Source organism: Galeopterus variegatus, unplaced genomic scaffold (assembly GCF_000696425.1).
Source record: "Galeopterus variegatus unplaced genomic scaffold, G_variegatus-3.0.2 Scaffold2301, whole genome shotgun sequence".
NCBI lineage: Eukaryota > Metazoa > Chordata > Mammalia > Dermoptera > Cynocephalidae > Galeopterus > Galeopterus variegatus.
The window spans coordinates 84654-106933 of NW_007728412.1; the positions used below are offsets into that span (position 1 = coordinate 84654).

The following is a 22280-nucleotide window of genomic DNA, read 5'->3' on the forward strand; positions in this document are numbered from 1 at the left end:
TAATTCAGAAGATGTGAGAAGAGCCTAATTTACAGAGGCGTCTTCTCCTTTGCAGACAACAGGAATACAAGGATAGTTTCTATTAAGTAGCTGTGGATGAACAAACTTAGTACCATAAAGGACATCTCATTTGATTGGCACTTGAGAGTATGGAGACCTTTCACATACAATATACAACCTTGCTGTTGTGAGGCAGCTATTTATACTCATTTTTGATGAGAGGCTACTCAGAGAGGCTATGCCACATCTTCAAGTATACACAGCTGAAAGATTAGGGCCGTGGTATTTTTTCTGTCCAGTATTCCTTCCCTTATGCCATGTTATGCAGTAGGAAGTTCTGTCTGACCTGGGTAATAAACCCCAAACCTTGGAACTGCACCCATTTTGAGAGGGAGGAGCCTGAGGTTTTTCTAATAAGTGCTCCTAGCAGATTCCTCGTAAGCTTTATTAAGGGCAGATCACGTTATCTAAGCTGCTTACCAAATTAGTCCTTTTTTTTTTTTTTTTTTTTTTAAAAACCATTGTACACTGGATTATGTTGATCTGTTCTGCAAAAGGCCCCTGGGTTTCTCCTTTTCGTTTTTTTAATTGCTCTAATAGCTGCTTTTCGATTTAACTCCTCCATTTCCTAAAGCAGAATTCCCATTCCAGGTGTGCACCACCAACTTCCTCACTTTTGTAGATGGAAAACCGGCCCAAAGATGCGTACTGTCTGTGGAGTCACACGAAAAAGTTAGAGATCCGTACGAGAAAAAGTGGCCGTTTCCATGCACAGAGAACTACTTCTGGGCAGCTGGCCCTGGCTCCAAGCCACACAGGGGCTTTAAGCTGAGTAAGCTGCACTTCAACGCCCCCCGCCCCCACGACCACCTGAGGGCTTCCTCCTCGTACCCGCAGCCCTGACAGCTGGACTCGGGACCCAGCAGAGCTCGCTTTCCTGGTGCACACAGCCGCTCCGGGGACCCACCCCGCAGTCCTTTTACTTCCTGCCGCCGGAGGCAGGCCTGGCCCGTCCCTCGGCGCCTGTCGCGGAGGCCGACGCGCGGCGAGCTCCTCCCAAGCAGCAGCCCGGCGGCCACTCCCTGCTCGCCGAGCGGGGCTCCGGTGGCGTCTGGGCTCTCGCGTCCTGCCCGCCGCGCCAAAGCCTCGCCCCAGACAACGCCCCCAAAGCTGATCGGCCGCGGGCTTCCTCCAGCCAGGCCTCGCGCGGGTCCTGGGTGAGCCCCGGCAGCCCTCTCCTGCGTGACTTCCCTCGGCAGGGCGGCCCCGCGCCTCCGGGACCATGCTGCGCTGGCTTCGGGGCTTCGTGCTGCCCACGGCGGCCTGCCAGAGCGCGGAACCGCCGACGCGCTACGAGACGCTCTTCCAGGCGCTGGACCGCAACGGGGACGGCGTGGTGGACATCGGCGAGCTGCAGGAGGGGCTCCGGAGCCTGGGCATCCCCCTGGGCCGGGACGCCGAGGAGGTGGGTCGCTGCTGGGGTGCCGCCTGCGCGCAGGGAGGGCTGCGGGCACTGCAGGATGCTGCCAGGGCGAGGCGGGCGGTGGCCCGAGGCTTTGCCAGGAAGAAGGCGGAGCTGTGGCTTCCAGCCCGCGGTGGGGTCAGAAACTCGGGAATGGGGCGCGCGGCCTGTTACTTCCTAAGGGAAGCGGATCGGGATCCGAAAGGCTACCGGCATTTCTCCAGATAAAATTAGCGGTGTGAATACGCTGTCCCACGGGCACTGTTAAAATTTTTTAACTCTGTCCCACATGCTTTTGTTCTGAATCCATCCCACGTTCTTTTCCTCTGCCTTTTTTTGTACCTTTGCAATCATTTAATCGTTCTTTAGCTCTCAGGCTTCGGTGGGTCCCACAAGGATCACACTTTGTACCTCTTCGAAGCTGCTTTGTTACAGCAGCCAGCGTCGTCTAATGTTTCAAAACTATTTGAAAACCAATTGTTTGCTTCCCCAAACTTCCTGTTGAGGAGGAATGGTGACATTCCATTGCTGAAGACATTCTTAAGTTAATGCCCTAGGTACATAAATTGATCTAAAGGGTTGACCCGTCCCAGAGCAATTTCTCTTCTCTGAGTCACCTGAATTGTGGCCCTGAAGTTCAGCCTCCTCACCAGGGTGGGGAGATTTGGAACTTTCCCAACCCCTCTGAAGCGTGAGAGGACACTGGCATTCCCCATCCAGAGACGGGACGTGATTGGGCTACTATGAGGGCCACCAACTGTTGCATAGTGTTTTAAACTGTTCTTTCAATGTCTCTAGTAGTTACAGGCCTCTTCATTTTACTGTTTCCTCTTGAGTCAGATTTAGTAAGTTACAGTATTTTTGGAAACTGCCCATTTTGTCCAAGGTTCGTAATATTCACTTAACGATATTATAAAAATTCTGTCTCTGTAGGCAGATTCTCTATGTCATTCCTGATATCCTTTTTCCTCCCGTCAGTCTTACCAAAGGCTTATCCATTTTCCTCATTCTTTGAGAGAACCAACTTTAGGTACTTTTGGCTGCTTGTCTCTGTTTTTTCTTTTCTTTCATTCATTTCTCTTTCTTCATTTCCTTCCACTTTCTTTGGGTTTACTCACTTGCTCTTTTTCTAAGTTCCCGAGTTAAATGTATGACATTAATTTTGAGCTATAATCCCTTTAATCACTTCTTTAGCTGCATCCCACAAGTTTGTATTTTTGTTTTTAGTTGCAGGTATTTTCTAATTTCCAACATGATTTCATCTTTGACTCATGAAGTGTTTAACAGTGTGCTTTACATTTTTAGATATGTTTTATGGCTGGTTCTTTGAGAATATTAATAAAATAAACCTCTGACAAGGTTGATTAAGAAAGAGGGAAGTCAAATAAAAACAGGAATAAAAAGGTCTTTAGTTTTCCAGAATCTATATGAGAAGAAGTTATAAAATAAATTGTATAAAGCTGTGTGTATGCAAATACGTAGAATAGGATAGCATATATTTATCACTATAATATATGTATATTAGTCCATTTTTGTTGCTTGTAACCGAATACCTGAAACTGGGTAATTTATAAAGAAATGAAATTTATTTCTTATAGTTTTGGAGGCGGAAAAGTCCAAAGTCCAGGGAACACATCTGGTGAGGGACTTTTTCTTGGTGGTGACTCTTCACAGCAGTGTAGGGTAGCACATGGTAAGAATGGGCTGAGCAAGAGAGAGTTAAGCTTCTCTCTCCCTCTCTCCTTATAAAGCCATCATAACCACACCCATGACCACCCATTAAACCATCAATGGATTAATCTGATTATGATTACGAGGGTACAAATCTATTCACCTTTTTTTTTTTTTTTCCTTTTTGTCTTTTTTACTGACCGGTAACGGGATCGCAACCCTCGGTGTTGCGCCCGCACCGTGCTCAGCCAGTGAGCGGGAACCGGTCTCCACATGGGATCCGAACCCTCAGCGGGAGCACCACCACGCTCCCAAGCGGTGCACTCTCCAGTGCTCCACCGGGCCGGCCCAAATCTATTCACCTCTTAAAAGCCCCACCTTTCAGTTATCATAATAGGATTTCCCACCCTGTTAACATTGTTACAAACAAGATTAAGTTTCCAAAACATAAACTTTGGGGAGACACATATAACCCATAGCAATATGTATATATTTTGTACATATTCATAAGTATGCATTTTATACATACACAGGGACTATCACTCCCTGTGCTCATACTAAACATTATTAACCATTCCAAGCATTTTTTTGACTGTACTTTCTTCAATAAAAGAATAATGCTTATTTATGGGTGGTAGGAGTTGGATTACTTTTCTACATTTTTCTTTATAATTTTTCTATTATTTCAATTTAGAAAAATTAATGTACTCTATTTTTATGATTGGGAAAAAAGTTATTTTTACTTTGGATAAATGTCACCTCCTCTATGAGTTTTTCTTGATCAACCTCCAAAGAAGAGTTGATCGCACCTCACTATGTGTAGGTCCTTTGTCTCACATAACACCACTGTTATAATTTTCAAATGGCATTATTTTAATTTGTTTATTGTGCCTTCCACTAAGACCAAGCATCTGGAGGATCAGGATTGTGTCTTATTCATCTAAGTAAAGTAATACAAAAAGATTTAAGGCTATGACTTGAAATGCGAGGGTTCTTTACAAAGTTCATGGAAAAATTCGTTTTATCTTCTAATACTATTTTTCCATGAACTTTTTGAAGTAGTACCCTTGTACCCTGAACAAGGCAGTGGCCCACTTTGAAATAATTAAAGAAAAAAAGACAAAATTTAATTTTAAAGTGGTTGTTAGTGCTTCTGTTTCTAGCATATTAGGACAAGATAGCCAAATATTCTCCTGTTGCATGACACCTAGAAATGCTGGATAAAACATCTTTTTACATTTATAACTAAGCTTATAAGAAAATATGAAAAATTCAGTCGGACTACCTGGGTTTAAATCTCAGTTCTGCTACTTATTAGTTAACTTTGGGAAATTTTCTTAACCTCTCTGGCCTCAGTTTCCTCATCTGTGGCAGAGGGAAATATAATACCTACCTCACAGACTTATTTTGAAGATTAAATGAGTTAAAATATGTAAAGTAGTTAGAATAATTCCTGGTGCCTAATAAGCACAATAACTATTAGCCTTTAAATTATTTAATACTGTTACTACAATCACTACTGAAAAGAGGCGTGTCAAAATCTCCTTCTTATGATTGTGGATTTGCCAACTTTTCTCTACAAGTCTGTCCATTTTTCCCCTTTATATTTTGAGACTGTGCCTCTGGTGTATTAAAATTTAGCACTGTTACATTTTTCTGGTCAATTGTTCTTTTATCATTATGCTTTTTTGTCTGCCCTTATACTATAATTCCTGCATTTTTTTCAAATGCCTGAATCACTGCGCCAGCCACAGTGTTCTCCTCAGCCAGGTTGTTTTCCCAGGTCAGTAGTTGGGCTCTCACCTTGTGCAAGGGATAATACCTGCCCCACACTACTCAGCATGGGGTGTCCTTTGCCTGCTGGGTGGTGAGTAAGCCAGTCCCTAAACCCCATGTTACCGCATCTTGTTTTGGACCACTCCTGGTACTAATGGCATCAGTTCTGGTCCTCCGAGAAGCAGAAACCAAGATGGGATTGGGTGCGTAAAGATTTATTGGGGGAAATGCCTGTGAAGGATAAGGGAGAGGGAGCAGGAGTAAGTCCAGGGAGTCTTCAGAGCACGATGCAAGTTGAACCCCAGTGAAAAGAGTGCGAGAAAGAAGGTTTGGTTTCGGAAGAACTCCTGACCACAGCATAGTTCTTAGAAAGTCTCATGTATGCTAATGAGGAGTCACTGAGGAAATGTTAGCTATTAGGAGAATCCCTCATCGGGTACCCAGTGATAGTACCTAGGGTGTGCCTAGTCATTGGTTGGAGCAGCCCAGGGCAAGTGCGGACTTGGTGTGAGTGCTGCAGTGGGTCAAAAGTACAAAGGTGTGGCAGGGGTAGGCTGTCAGTCAACTCTGTCCCTGCAGCAGGTTCTCTGGAAGGTTCATTGAGCCACACAGCTCCCTAACCACCGCTGACTGCTCCTTGTATTCATTTTTTCTTTTTGGTCCAGTTATCTTCATGGGATAAATTTTGAGGAGTGGAAATTTCTGAGTCTGAGGGTTATACACATTTTAAATTAGGATATGTATTGTCTTCAGAAACCTGGAACTCGTTTGTACTCTCTGTTGACTGACAGTGCCTGCTTCTCCAAGCCCTCATCCATTCTGGATATGTCTTTATCAACTTTTGTTCTGAAAGTAAAAATGTTTTTCACTTCCTGTAGTGTATTGAATTATGTCCCCCCAAAACTCACTGAAATTTGAATTGTGTCCCCCAAGTTTTATGTATTAGAAACTTGGCCCCCACTGTGACTGTTAAGAGGGTGGGAAATCCTATTACGGTAATTGAATGGTGGGGCCTTGAAGAGGTGATTGGATTGTGAGACCATGCAGTAGTGAATGGGTTAAAAACAGTGGTCAGGGGCATGGTTCTGAGGACTTCAAAAGAAGAGGAGAGTCTGTCTTTCTCTTGCTCTCTCCCTCCTCTCTCTGCTTCCACCATCTTGCAATGTGAGACCCCTGGGTCACTGTCACCACAACCAGTTGGGCTTTGGATTTCCCAGCCTCAGAAATTGTAAGCAATGAAATTCATTTTCTTTGTAAATCACCCAGTTCCATGTATTCTGTTATAAGCAACACAAATGGACTAATACAGGAAATTGGTACCAGAGAAGTGAGGTGTTACTTATAACAAATACTTGAAAATGTGGAAGCAGCTTTGGAACTGGTGTTAGGCAGAGGTTGGAGGAGTTTGGAGGACTCAGAAGAAGAAAAAAGACGAGGGAAAGTTTGGACTGTCTTAGAGACTGGTTACATGGTGGTGAACAGAATGCTGATAGAAATATGGACTGTAAAGACCCTTCTAAGGAGGTCTCATGTAGAAATAAGAAGGAGTTTATTGGAAACCAGGGCAAAGATCTGGTAAGGAATTTGGCTGCATTGTGACCATGCCCTAGGACTTTGTGGAAGTTGGAACTTAAGAGTTGTGAAGCAAAGTATTTGGCAGAAGAAATTTCTAAGCAGCAAAGAATTAAGGAAGCTGCATGGCTACTTGTGACAGCTGTGCTGAGTTATGGCGGCAAAAGCACGACATAAAGCCAGAATTTGAAATGAAAGCAGAGTGCAAAGATTTGGAAATTTTACAGCCTGGCCATGTGGTAGAGAAGCATTTTCAGTAGAAAAATTCAATGGTACTAAGATTAACACAAAAGAACAGGATTCTCAAGAGAAGGGGAAAAAGGCCCTGAGGGCATTGCAGAAGCCTCTGAGGCCAACCCTCCCATTTCAGGCCAAAAGGCCTAGGGAGACAGAATGGTCTTGGGGAACAGGCTTGAGGAGCCCTCCACAGGCTCCCTGCCCAGGACCAACTCGGGAAGCTTCTTCCAGCACCAGCACCCCAGATGCTTTGGCTACTCTAGCTGTGGGTAAATTGGCCCCAGGTATGGCTGGACTTGCAGCTTTGGAAAGTACAAGCCAGAAGCCTTGGTGGAACCCATGTGGTGTTAGGTCTGTAGGCTCTCAGATTGCCAGAGCTAGGAAGCCTTGGGAGCCTCCACCCAGATTTCAAAGAATGTATGGAAAAGTCAGGGGACCCAGGAAGCGATCTGTTGCAGGGGCTGTATCACCACAGACAACCTTTGCTAGAGCAATGCCGAGTGGAAACTTGGGGTGAGAGTTGCAGCAGAGAACCCTCCATCAGCACCATGTCTAATGGAGCTGTGAGAGTGGTACCACCATGGAGATCCCAGACCTGTGGAGCTACCAGAGTGGAACAACAGCCTGGGAGAGCTGATGTGTGGCCTGCAACCAAGAAAGCCATAGGAGGCGGAGCTTCCCAAGGACTTGGGGACCCAACCCCCACACCAGTGTGCAGAGGACATTGATTCAAGTTACAAGATTCACGAGCTTTGAGATTTAATGCCTGCCCTGCTGGGTTTTGGACTTGTTTGGGACCTGTTTCTCCTTTCTTTTGGTCTATTTCTCCCCTCCGGAATGGGAACATGTACCCTATGTTTGTCCCACCATTGTATCTTGAGACATTGTAAATGGGACTTTGAACTTTGGACTTCTGAGTTCAAACAAATCAAGACTTTGGGGATGAAATGAATGTATTTGCATGTGAAAAGACATGAGTTTTGGGGGGCCAGGGGTAGAATGTAGTGGATTGAATTATGTCTCTCCAACCTCACTGAAACTTGAATTGTGTCCCCCAAGTTTTGGGTATTAGAAACTTAGACCCCACTGTGACTGTTAAGAGGGTGGGAAATCCTATTATGGTAATTGAAAGGTAGGGCCTTGGGTGATTGGATTGTAGGACCCTGCAGTAGTGAATGGATTAAAAATGGTTGTCAAGGATATGGTTCTGAGGGCTTTAAAAGGAGAGGAGAGTCTGTCTTTCTCTTGCTCTCTCTCTGCTCTCTCTGCTTCCACCATCTTGCAATGTGAGACCCCTGGGTCACTGTCACCACAAATCATGTTATGCCAGCTATCTGGGCATTCTTTAGTCCAGTCAGCTTGACACATAAAATTAATTATCACACATGGAAACAGTAGCCAATCAAATACTTGGAATTGGGATTACATGGTCAATCTTTATGGGAGAAAATTTCAGAGGCATAGGTCAAGAGTTCGTGTAATGTCAAGGATTGAGAAGATTGTCTCCTCAAGTATCTAGAAAGAACTATGGGTGACTCTTCAACAGAAGGTTTCAAGATAACAGTTTGCATCTAAGAGAGATACTCAACTTGAAGTGAAATCTCTGTAAATTTTCACCAGATTTGATCTCCTCTTCATGTTTCCAAGCTTTTGTAATGAATTTAACAGTTAGAAGAGAGTAAATTTCTGTTTGTTTCTTTAGATCTTAGATAGAATTTAGAATATAAGAATAGAATGTAGAAAAAAGGCATAAAGAATATAAGAGCTAACCAGCTAACTGTTCCACAATTACCCAGGGAAGAAAAAATGCTTCAAAGCAAGTACTGAGACAGAATTAATATTCAGGTAGATGTGAAACCACTACAGTTTCTTCTAATACGACTTCTCTTTTCTACACGTTTCCAAATCTCCTCATTATGAAATTAGTGTTTTAGAAGAGAGAAAATTCACATTAAGTTCTTCTAGGTCTTAGTAATATGAGAACATGGACTGAGAGTAGAATGTAGCATGAGGAACAAGGAGATACAGTATTTAGCTATTACTAATTTTCCCATAATTATCTAGTAATCCTATCTCCTCTTAAGAATCTTTATTTTCTCATCATTGGAGAAATGGATGAGTGGAGAGTCCACTCTCATCATTGGACAGATCATCTGGGCAAAAATTCAGCAGAGAAACACAAGATCTAAATAATACTTTAGACCCCAATTGGATTTGGCAGATTTCTACAGAACATTCCATCCAACAACCTCAGAATATTCATTCTTTTCATCAGCACATGGAACATTCTCCAGGATAGACCACATGTTAGGTCACAAAGCAAGTCTCAAAAAATTTAAAAAAAATTGGAATTATTCCATGTATTTTTCTTATCACAATGGATTAAAATTAGAAATGAATAATAAATGAAACTCTGAAAATTATACAAACTCATGGAAATTAAACAACATTCTACTTAATGACATGTGGGTCCAAGAAGAAATTAAACAGGAAACCAACAAATTTCTTGAAACTAATGATAATAATGACACATTATACCAAAACCTGTGGGATACTGCAAAAGCAGTTTTAAGGGGGAAATTTATTGCATTAAATGCTTACTTCAGAAGAATGGAAAGATAGTAAATAAATAACCTAACACTTCACCTTAAAGATCTAGAAAAACAAGAACAATCCAAACCTAAAGTTAGTAGATGGAAAGAAATAATTAAGATCAGAGCAGAACTAAATGAAATAGAAACACGAAAAACAATACAAAAGATCAGGGAGACAAAAAGTTGGTTCTTTGAAAAGATTAATAAAATCAACAAACCTTTAGCAAGAATAAGAAAAGAAGAGAGAAACCCAAATAACAAAAATTAGAAATAAAAAAGGTGAAATTACAACTGACACCTCAGAAATACAAGAAATCGTTAAAGAATACTATACACAACTATGTGCCAACAAATTTGAAATTCTGGAGGAAATGGATAAATTTCTGGATGCATACAAGCTACTAAAACTGAGGCAAGAAGATATAGAAAATCTGAACAGACGAATAACAATAAAAGAGATTGAAGCTATTATCACAAGGCTCCCAACAAAGAAAAGCCCAGGACCGGATGGGTTCACTGCAGAGTTCTACCAAATCTTCAAAGGGGAACTGATACCAGTTCTCTACAAACTATTCCAAAGGATTGAAACGGACAGAGGCCATTCTCCCAAACTCATTCTATGAGGCAAATATCATCACCCTGATTCCAAAACCAGACAAAGATGCATCAAAAATAGAAAATTACAGGCCAATATCCTTGATGAATATAGATGCAAAAATCCTCAATAAAATACTAGCTAACAGGGTACAGCAACACATACAGAAAATTATACACCATGATCAAGTGGGATTCATCCCAGGGATGCAATGTTGGTTCAACATATGCAAATCAATAAATGTAATACACCACGTGAATAAAAGCAAAGACAAAAACCACACAATCATCTCTATTGATGCTGAAAAAGCATTTGACGAAATTCAACATGCTTTCATGATAAAGACTCTTTACAAGTTAGCATAGACAGAAAGTATCTCAACATAACTAAAGCCATATATGATAAGCCCACTACCAATATCATCCTGAATGGGGAAAAGCTGAAAGCTCTTCCCTTAAAAACAGGAACTAGAGGGGCCGGCCCGGTGGCGCACTGCTACAGTGCGCCGCTTGGGAGCGGCGGCGGCGCTCCTGCTGAGGGTTCGGATCCCACATACAGACCGGTTCCCGCTCACTGGCTGAGCGAGGTGTGGGCGCAGCACCGAGGTTTGCGATCCCGTTGCCGGTCCCGGTCCGGTACGGGCGCGACACTGAGGGTTGCGATACGTTGCCGGACACGAGAAAAAGACAAAAAGGAAAAAAAAAAAAAAACAGGAACTAGACAAGGATGCCCACTCTCACCACTCCTATTCAACATAGTGTTGGAAGTACTAGTCAGAGCAATCAGAGAAGAGAAGGAAATAAAGGGCATCCAGATCAGAAAGGATGAAGTCAAGCTGTCCATTTTTGCAGAGGATATGATCCTATATATTGAACAGCCTAAAGCCTCTATAAAAAAACTCCTAGAGTTGATAAACGATTTCAGCAAAGTTTCAGGGTACAAAATCAACACATAAAAATCAGTAGCATTTCTATACTCCAACAGTGAACATGCAGAAAAAGAAATCAAGAAAGCTATCCCATTTACAGTAGCCACCAAAAAAATAAAAAACAATTTAGGAATAAAGCCGACCAAGGATGTGAAAAATCTCTATAATGAGAACTACAAACCACTGTTGAGAGAAATTAAAGAGGACACAAGAAGATGGAAAGATATCCTATGCTCTTGGATTGAAAGACTTAACACTGTGAAAATGTCCATATTACCCAAAGTGATCTACAAATTCAATACTGGCATAAAAACAGACACACGGATCAATGGAACAAAACAGAGAACCCAGAAATTAACCCATATCCCTACAGCCATCTGATCTTTGACAAAGGCAGCAAATCTACATACTGGGGAAGAGACTGCCTTTTCAACAAATGGTGCTGGGAAAACTGGATACTCATATGTAGGAGAATGAAACTAGACCCGTATCTGTCACCATATACCAAAATCAACTCAAAGTGGATTAAAGAATTAAATATACATCCTGAAACAATAAAACTCCTTAAACAAAACATAGGGGAAACACTCCAGGAAGTAGGAGTGGGTACAGAATACATGAATAGGACCCGAAAAGCACAGGCCAGTAAAGGTAGAATAAACAAATGGGATTATATCAAACTAAAAAGCTTCTGCACAGCAAAAGAAACAATCAACAGAGTAAAAAAACAACCAACAGAGTGGGAGAAAATATTTGCAAAATATACCTCTGACAAAGGATTAATATACAGAATATACAAGGAACTCAAACAACTTTACAACAAAAAAATAAATAACCCAATTAAAAAATGGGCAAAGGAGCTGAACAGACATTTCTCAAAGGAAGATATAATGAATGGCCAACAGACGTATGAGAAAGTGCTCAATATCACTCAACATCCAAGAAATGCAAATCAAAACCACACTGAGATACCATCTCTCCCCAGTCAGGATGGCTAAAATCCAAAAGACTCTGAACGATAAATGCTGAAGAGGTTGTGAAGAAAAAGGAACTCTCATCCACTGTTGGTGGGGCTGCAAAATGGTGCAGCCTTTACGGAAAATGGTTTGGAGGTTCCTCAAACAATTACAGATAGATCTACCATATGACCCAGCTATCCCACTGCTGGGAATATACCCAGAGGAATGGAAATCATCAAGTCGAAGGTATACTTGTTTCCCAATGTTCATTGCAGCACTCTTCACAATAACCAAGAGCTGGAATCAGCCCAAATGTCCATCATCGGATGAGGAGATAAGGGAACTGTGGTACATGTACCAAGTACTACCATTTGCAACAACATGGATGGACTTAGAGAAAATTATATTAAGTGAACAAGTCAGGCACAGAAAGAGAAATACCATATGTTCTCACTTATTTGTGGGAGCCTAAAATTAGTAAATAAATAAACACACAATCAAATAAAGGGTGGGGGAAGAAGACAGCATAACCACAAAAATTCCTTGAAATTTTTATTCCCACTTAAGCCAAGTGCACAGATACGATGTGCGTGTGGGGTGATCAGAAGAGGGGAGAGGAATGGGTAAAGGGGCATGAAAATCAACTACAATATATTTTGAGAAGTAAAATAAAACTAAATTAAATTTAAAAATATATATATATAAAATAAATAAATGATTTACTTTACTAAAAAAAAAAAGAACAGAACATAATGGACCTGCAGTAGTATAATAGGATATTTCCTGGCAGTGGCCAAGATGGTGTGGGGAGGAGAGTGTCCTTGCCACACGCAGGCTGCCTGGCTCCTGTGGCCACCACCACGTGCATTATGCGTGGTTGTGGCTACAGATCAACAGAGGGAGAAACCCTACCAAAAAAAAAAAAAAAAGAATCTTTATTTTCTTTGTCATTTTCTTCTCGTTACCCTCCTCCCCCTTCTCCTCCTCCTCCCTGCATGTTTTTCATCAAAGGCCACATCAGAACATTCTAAAAAACAGTCCCAATGTTTGGGTGTCATTTGAGGCACTCAGTGAAAAAATAATCACATTTTAGGACATTAAAGAGTGGAGGAAATAATCTGAATTTTAATTTACTGAAATGGAAATCATTAGGAAAATAAAGTGATGGTGAAGAGTCAGAAGTTTCAGCTGGAAGTGTATTTATTTTGGTATAATTTAGGCTTGGAAGACTTAAGAACACTATCCCCTCCCTCCACCACCTCATAATCTGGATTTAGAAATAAGGCAGTAAAATGAATAAAGGGGTCTCACCCAGTAGGATCTTAGATATTTTTTGTCCTTCTCTAGTCCTGGTATCCTTTTAGTGGCAACTCTTTTATTAATATGTGGAAGAGAAAGGGGAACTGGTTTTGTAGAGCAGGAAGATATTCCAGGACCCAAGTTCAGGGCCAGCTGATTTAACAGGTGTGTTCAGTAAGCTTGAGAAGTTGTGGGTAATTTTAAAACTAACTTGTTTGCCATGTTTTCACAGGCACACACTCTTACTGTAACTTTCTTAGGAGAAACTTAGAATCGTAGGAGGCCTAGACCCCTTGAAGGTGAGATTACTATCATTGACTGAATATTTTTGTCCCCCTCAATTCACATGTTGAAATCCTAACCCTCATGTAATGGTGTTAGGATATAGGACCTTTGGAAGGTAATTAGGTCATAAGGGTGGAGCCCTCATGGATGGGATTAGTGCCCTTATAAAAGATACCCAGGAGAGCGCCCTTGCCCCTTCTGCCATGTGAGGACACAGCAAGAAGACAGCAGTCTAAGAACCAGACAGCTGGTCCTCACCAGACACCAAATCTGCCAGTACCTTGATCTAGGACTTCCAGCTTCCAGAACTGTGAGAAGTAAATGTCTGTCCTTTAAGCCAGTCTGTAGTATTTTGCCATGGCAGCCCAAATGGACTAAGACAGTGACCAAGAGCAAGACGGGAAGCAGCATGCCTCCATACTCGTGTGACCTGACCCTGTAACCTTGGTCAAGTTTGAGCTCTGCCGGCGCTTCACTAACCATGGTGCATCCTCCTCCTACAGGGAAACCCATGACTATTTCAAGGACATGCAGTGGTCCTCTTTATGTACCCAGGACTTGACATGATGAGTAGTACACAGCAAGAGCTAACAAATAATGGCTGAATTAAACTTTCTTTATGAATTTTAATACTGAACTTTTAAAAAAGTACTTCGTATTTAGGAAAATAAATTATATAAAAAGTGGGGAGTTTTTATTGTGAAGCTGCACCTCACATTTCCAGTGGAACGGGATGAGGAGCCATAGATATATGTATAGGGAAGCCAGGGCCCTCTGGCTGTGGTTCTGGAAGGTGAGAATTTAGAGGCCAGAGATACTGTTTATGGGTATCTCCTGACTTGTCTGAGTTTTGCCCGTTTTCACATTATCCTCCCAAGTGTGTTGCTAACAGCTGCAAGGATAGAACAGCTTTGCTCTGGAACCACTGCAGATGTTGGGTGAAGACAGAAGATAAAAAACTGGGGGTGGGGGGCCGCCCGGTGGCGCACTGGATAGTGCGCCGCTTGGGAAGCGCGGGCGCGCTCCCGCCCCAGGGTTCGGATCCCACATACAGACCGGTTCTCGCTCACTGGCTGAGCGAGGCGCGGGAGCAGCCCCGAGGGTTGCAGTCCCGTTGCCGGTCCCCGGTCCGTTACGGGGGGCGACACTGAGGGTTGCCATCCGTTGCCGGACACGGAAAAAGACAAAAAGACAAAAAGACAAAAAAAAAAACAAACCAAAAAAAAAACTGGGGGTGGGAGATGGTGTGTGGGGTGGGAGATGGTGTGTGGGGTGGGAGATGGTGTGTGGGGTGGGAGATGGTGTGTGGGGTGGGAGATGGTGTGTGGGGTGGGAGATGGTGTGTGGGGTGGGAGATGGTGTGTGGGGTGGGAGATGGTGTGTGGGGTGGGAGATGGTGTGTGGGGTGGGAGATGGTGTGTGGGGTGGGAGATGGTGTGTGGGGTGGGAGATGGTGTGTGGGGTGGGAGATGGTGTGTGGGGTGGGAGATGGTGTGTGGGGTGGGAGATGGTGTGTGGGGTGGGAGATGGTGTGTGGGGTGGGAGATGGTGTGTGGGGTGGGAGATGGTGTGTGGGGTGGGAGATGGTGTGTGGGGTGGGAGATGGTGTGTGGGGTGTGGGGTGTGGGGTGGGGGGGTTACACAGTAGGAAGGGCCCACGTGGGCAGATTTTCATTAGGTTCCCGGTGTTTACTACAGACATTCTCCAGTGCCTTAACCTTAGAAGAAGGATTCCTAGGCAGGCTCGACCAAACAACTTTAAAAAAATCTTGGCAGACGTCCACCGCCAGTCATTTGCGATGATGCGACAGCCCCCGTCCCCACACCCCCTACCCATTTTCTCTAAGGAGGAGCTCTCCTTTTACACAGCCCTGTGCTGGGGCCTTTCCGAAAGCTTCTGGGGGAAGTGGCGTGAGTTGCCCGCTCTCGGCTCCTCCTGCAGCGGGGACCAGGGCGGCTGGTGGGCTGACCTGGGCGTGCAGCCGGAACGCCACGGGGTTGGCCCTGCACGCGCCCCTGCCCTGAGCCGTTAGGATGCGCCGCCTCCCAACGGTGCTCTGTCTTCGGCGCCTCTGAGAAGGCTGCTGTCTTAGGTCTCTTCCAACTGGACGCGTGGTGGGCACAGATCCCCTTTGTCCCTTGTACTTCCACCCCGGGGGCACTCCCGGGCCCGCAGCGTGGACCGCCCCTGCCGCGGGAGACATCCCGGATGGACGCCCTCTACGGAGATCTCTTTCTGTACCTGGACCATGATGAAGACGGGACCCTGGACATCGCTGAGCTTCACGAAGGCATGCAGGATCTAGGGGTCATTCATTCTCAGGGGGAAGAGAAGGTGGGCCTCACCGGGGCTGTGGTCAGAGAGACCGGGGGATGCTGGTGGCTGGGATCCCTGGAAAGGCCTTGGGCAGAGACGGGTGAAGCTAAATTGAGCTGGGCCCACTGTAGTGTGCAGGTGGTTGACCAACATTATGGTTTATTAAGGAAAACCCAATACAGCTGATACTTTCCCCCAAACATTTCTATGTTTTTCCCTGGCTATAATAGAATTTCCAGATTTGGATTGCACTCAAGATGTTGGCTGCAGCCTTGGTCTTAGGGGTCACCTTGTTCAATGTGCACATCTGTCATAAGTAGCCTGGATGGGTGTCTAGGCCAAAGGTGCTTCCTCCCCGGTTTGGGAACTGGGATAATCTCTCTATGTGTGTTTGGGAATTGAGTGGTCGTTGGAAATTTTCTGTTATGTTTTGGTTCCTTTAAGAAGGGCTTTTTACGTGACTTGCACTCTTGGGGGTTCACCATTGCTGAAGTTTCCTCATAACATGTCTTAATTATCAGACCTTAATTATCAAGACTGAGCTTTGGCATCATTTCCTTTGCCAACCCTTATCTTTCCAGCAGGCTAGATTATAGGCTCCTTCTCAGCGTGTAATGCCTTGTGCATATTTCTATCACAGTATTTCCAAGTTATTTTCCATTTGGAAATTATTATTGAGTATAATTATTATTTTCCAATCATATTTGCTCTTTGGATGTTTGACCCAGTAGACTGGGAGATCCATGAGAGTAAGGGCTGTTGAATTTATTTCTGGTAATTGGCACTTTGTGCTCAAAGAACTGTCAGTTGAGTTCTGTCATGTTAAGATTTAATAAAACTCTTCCTATCAGCCATGTGAATTTTGGATTTGTTTTAACCATCCATTCAGTCATTGATCAGTTGTATTTTGAGCACATTCTGTATGCCAAGCACTACATCCTGGTTTCCTCATCTGTGATATCTGAGGCCTCGACTGGATGCTCTCTGTGGACCAGTCCAGTCCAAAATGTTATTTCTGTAAAGTTCACTTTGTTTTTTTAATTCTTAAAAAAACTGAAGTGTTTTTTTTTTTTAAAGCTAAATGCTCTTTATGTTTGTTTAAAGCCACTCATGTATTTAGATTTGCAAGTGTGACTTGTATTTGCTTATTTGATACAAACTAGCCTTTCATAAAAAATTCTGGATTATGCCAGAAACAAGTTCAATCCTTTGAAACACATTGCCTCATTATCAAGACAAAAAAATTTTTTTTTTTACAAATTTGTGTTTTGTTTTTGCTAAGAGAAGGCTTTGTATAACCAGTGATGGTTGATGAAGGCTCACATGTTAAAAGCAAGGGAGAGAAATCCTTGAAAGGCTTTGCACCAAGCACATGGAACATTATATTTCAGAAGAGCAGTGTTGTGACTTTTCCTCAGGTGACAGTCACATCTCTAGGAAGTTCTGATATGAGGTCTTTTCCCACATGTCTCTAGCTTCCCTAGTAGGAAATTCATTTAGGTAGACAAAGAATTCAATTGATTAAAAAAAAATGAAGAAAGAAATGGTACTTACATTGTGTAATGTCAAGATAGAAAATATGTAACTTTTATTGTGATAACTCTCTAAGGGTTTCTGAATGATATTTTGCTTTGTTTTGCTCCTAATTGTGAAAGGTGAGAAACTGAACATATAAACAGATAATGGTCAGACCATAAGTAATAGTGGAGCTTTGACCCACAACCTACAGCAACCTGCCTGGGAAACCAGCCCCTTATCTATAATAAACAGACCAGGTGCTATGGTTTGAATGTCCCCTCCAAAACTCACATTATATCTTACTTCCTAATGTGGCAGTGTTGAGAGGTGGGGCCTTTCAGAGGTGATTGCATCGTGAGGGCTCTGCCCTCATGAATGAATTAATCCAATAATGGATTAATGGGTTATCATGGGAGGGGTACTGGTGGCTTTTATGAAGAAGAACAGATCTGAGCTAGCATGTTAGCATGCTCTTGCCCTCTCATCATGTGATGCTCTGCACCACATCGTGACTCGGCATAGAGTCCCCATCAAGAAGAAGGCCTTCACCAGATGCTGAGCCATATCCTTGGACTTCCCTGCCTCCAGAATTGTAATAAGTAAATTTCATTTCTTTATAAATTATACAGTTTCAGGTACACTGTTATAAGTGGCAGAATATGGACTAAGATACCAGGAAACCAGTTTCCAATACTAGACTATCAGGAAGTCAGATTGCTATCTCTAGTAATAATCTGGGGAGCTAAGCAATAACTTCTGTAACAATCAGCCTCAAATGGCCAGCACTTGATTAACAACTGACAGCTTCCTTAAATTTTGTTCCCTCTTCCAGTTTAGGACCAACCAGAGAAAGCCAGATATGCATCCCTAATTAATCACATGGGTGTCCACTTTTAGTTAGTCACCTGCGGCTTCCCCATGCCAGCAGCGGGCACACCCAAAGCCTTCCCTTTATCTGCTATAAAGCTTTCCCTCTCCTCTGTCTGTCATTGAGTCTCTGCCAAAATGCAAGTGACAGTGGCTGACTCCCTTGCTATTGAGCAAGCTCAGGATAAATAGCTTTTGTTTTTCTCATTTGGTTGGTCTTCATTTATTTCCACAGAGGAATAAATAAGAAAATTCAAAAGAGAAACCCTAGTCTTTCATATTATCATTAATTTGGAATCATTAGGCAATAAAAACTCTGGGACTATTTATTTACCATAAGAAAGGTTGCAGAAATATGGATTAAAAAAATAATTGAATTGTTCAAAGGTAGCATCAGGAATGATCTTTAACTTGTAATTTCCAAAATGATAGCTGTTCATTGATATTTCCATTGACTAAAATATAAACTTCTGAGATGAAACTTCAGTATGTAAATGAGCCCCCAGAATGCTGTGACATTTTCTCTTTAATTATACAAATCTCAGTATGTGTTTTGAATAATCAAGAAATAATTTCCTGATGAAGATCATCTTCAATCTAATTTGTAAAATAGTAATTATTTTTCAGTGACATTATAAAAAAGTATTTACTTTTAAAATTGTCAGTAGTGATTCATGATGCTTTAATCGATGTTATTTATGTTTTAGGTAAGAGAATCCCACTCAAACTAGCTTAAACAAAAAAGGCTGGAATTCTTTATAGAGACCCTTTATCCGACTAAAGAAGCACCTCTCTGTTCCTAGTTTGCTAAGAGTTTTTAATCATGAATGATGTTGAATCCATGAAATGTTTATTAAGATAATCATATGACTTTTGTCTTTTATTCTGTCAATGTGTTAAATTATAAGATTTCTCTGTCTTTTTTTTAAATGTTAACCCAACCTGGCATTACTGGAGTACAGCCATCTACTTATTATCTGTCTATATCTATACATGAGGGTATGTCAGAAAGTTTGTGGAAAAATAAAATCGAAAGTTAATATGAATCTTTCCATTAACTTTTTGAAGTATCCTCATATGTCTATATACACATACATATACGTATATATTATCCATTTTATATATTGTTATGTTTGATTTGCTAGCATTTTATTTAGGAGTTTTGCATCTATTTCACTAGTGACATTGATTGTAATTTTCCTTTTTTGTGATGTTCCTCACAGGTTTTAGAATCAAGGTTATACTTACATCATAAAACGGGCTTGGAAATATTCCTGCCTTTTAAATTTTCTAGGAAATTGGTGTTATATCTTTCTTAAAAGTTTGATAGAGTTTACTGTTAAAACCATGTGGGCATGGAATTTTCTTTGTGGGAATGCTTTAAATTACAGATTAATTTTTTTTTTTGTCTTTTTCGTGACCAGTAAGGGGATCACAACCCTTGGTGTGGTGTCGCCAGTACCGCGCTCAGCCAGTGAGCACACCAGCCAGTCCTATATAGGATCCAAACCCGTGGCGGGAGCATCGATGTGCTCCCAGCCCCGCACTCTCCCGAGTGTGCCATGGGGCCGGCCCTACAGATTAAGTTTTTTTAATACTTAAAGGACTACTCAGATTTTCTATAGTTTTATGTCAATTTTTCATAAGTTCTCTTTCTCTAGGTGCTTGTCTATTTTATCTCATTTTCATATTTTTGATATAATATCTTTAATATCAGTAGTGTCTAGTGATCTCCTTTACTTTCTGACAGTGGTTATTCGCCAGTTTCAGGAGTTCATCAATTTTATCGCTCTTTTCAAAGAGCCACCTTTTGACTTTGTTGATCTTCTCAGTGGTATGTTTTCTTTTTCATTACTTTTTGCTTTTATCTTTATTTCTTTCCTTCATTTTTGTTTATTTTTTTTCCTAATTTCTTGAGATTGAGGCAAGCCTCAATGGTTGGTCATTGATTTCCAGCCTTTCTTCTTTTCTAATTATGCATTTAAAACCATAAGTCTCCCTCTAAGCATAGCTTTAGTTATAGCTCACAAGTTTTAGATATTTTTCTCTGAGTCTCCAGAGTTTTGAGGTCTGACCATTATACAATCCTGCCACAATGTGGCGTTATTTACCCAGAAGAGCATGACCATCATCAGAACAATAGAATTTGTAAGGTTCGGGTGGGTTATTGTGTCTTAATAGGTAGAAAGTTTATATTATATAGAATATATATTTTGGGTGGCAGTGGGAGAGGGCTTGTATGTAATATCAGATTTCATAAGGTCTTCTTTCTCAAAAACAATGATTTTTATTAACAGAAATAGACAGTTTGATATGACAGCTTTTTATAAAGATCATCTATAAGAAGATATTATTTAATTTTGGATATCAAAGGGAAAAATACTATTTTAGACATTTAAATCCTATGATTGGTGAAGGGTTTGTCTTCTATCTTGGGGTTTATAAAGTACATGTCAAGAAATTCAGGGTGTGATTACATTAGCTTTAAAAATGCCATGTTTTTATAGAAATCAGTGCATTATTTTTCTAATTGGAAATTTAACACAAGATCTGGAATCTTTTTGTTATAGTTTTTGGTATAGTTACTTTTATTATAGATCTTTACCATAATGGATAATGATATATAACTGGTCGAAATTGGTACTTGAGTCTTATAGGAAAATAGCCAATCTGCTCAAGGTATGTTTACAAATAATTTGGTACTTTAGTCCATATTGGCAATAAAATATCTCTAAGTATTTTTTTTTTTTTTTGTAGAAAATATTTACTACCGGAGATATCAACAAGGATGGGAAGCTGGATTTTGAAGAATTTATGAAGTACCTTAAAGACCATGAGTTAAAAATGAAACTGGCATTTAAGAGTTTGGACAGAAATAATGATGGTCTGTCTTTCCTTGCTATTCATCACCAGCACTCTCATGCTTCCAGGAGTCTAAAATGATGCATGTTTGGTTTCTCATTTTTTAGATGATAATTATTACTTTGGTTGATACTTGTTTTTCTTGGTAATGTGGTTTTTATGTAGAGTTCATATTTTTAGTGAAGAAAAGTTATTGATAGCTTTGTACACTGAATTAAAAACTGTAGGTAAGGCCTGTTGTAAAATGTTAACTATGGAATATTATACTGATTTGACTTAAAGCTATTAGGTAAAAATAATAATCATATTTTATCCTGTGGGTAAGAGATTGTATATATTTTGTTTGTTTATATATTCATGGCTATATTCGTATATGAGGGTACTTAAGTTCATGAAAAAATAGAATTAAAAGACAATAGGAAAAAGAATACAAATCTTTCCATGAACTTTTTGAAACCACCTCGTATAGATAGGCATGAATATTATATATTTTAAAACTTAAAAAACTTTCAGATTATCTTACATTTGATACTCTTTTTGAAAGAATTTAGAGAAGATGCTCTCTGATCCTGAAAATTAGAAAGAAAATAAAGCATCTGGACATTTAAGTATGCACCTTCCGGTTGGGATTATGATTTCTCTATTTAGATTAATAACTTGGAATTAGAGTCCCGGTTATTTAGGGCAAAAAGAAAGGGCCATGGCAGGAGTAAGGGAGGAGCCATGAAGCCCTCATCACCAGAGGCAAACTTTGATAGGAGGAGGGAATTTATAAAAATTATAATGTAGCCCCAAACCCCTGCCTACTTATGAATAGTAAGTGTCATTCCATTCACAGACTTGTTAGTCAAGAAGCCAGTTAAGTAAATAGAAAATATGTTTATATCAAGGTTTGGCAAATTCTTTTGTAAAAGTCTGGATAATAAATATTTTAGCTTTTGTGGGCCATGTGGTCTCAGTTGTAGCTACTCATCTCTGCAGTGGCAGCTCAAAAGCAGCCGTGGACAATATGTAAATGAGTGGGCAGGATGTGTAATCATGCTCCCCTTCTGTCCACAAACATGCTCTAATTTTCCTAATACTAAAATTGTTTCTCTCTTCCAGTGTCCTTCTATCCTTGCTCTCTTTATTTTCACTGCCATAAAATATTATTACAAAGATAGTCAACAGGCCCTATTTGTCTTGAGGGCCTGTTTGCCAGCCCTCGTTTAAGCTGAACATTAACTTCAGTTAAATTCAAAGCAAGTTCCTTCAGCGCTGGCCAGTTAGCTCAGTTGGTTAGAGTGCAGCCTTATAACCCGAAGGTCACAGGTCTGGATCCCCCTACCAGACAGCCAC

The 22280-nt window shown here is 41.3% G+C and overlaps 1 protein-coding gene across 1 annotated transcript in view; it reads left to right on the forward strand.

The window, feature by feature from the left end:
* The first annotated feature begins 1072 nt into the window (after nt 1–1072).
* The window catches only part of SLC25A24 (solute carrier family 25 (mitochondrial carrier; phosphate carrier), member 24), a 52404-nt gene continuing 31196 nt past the window's right edge, over nt 1073–22280 (forward strand). The window contains exons 1-2 of the mRNA XM_008581222.1: nt 1073–1465; nt 20838–20964. Of these exons, the coding sequence (XP_008579444.1) occupies nt 1283–1465; nt 20838–20964 (310 nt within the window). The 5' untranslated portion in view covers nt 1073–1282. The remainder of the gene's footprint in view (nt 1466–20837; nt 20965–22280) is intronic.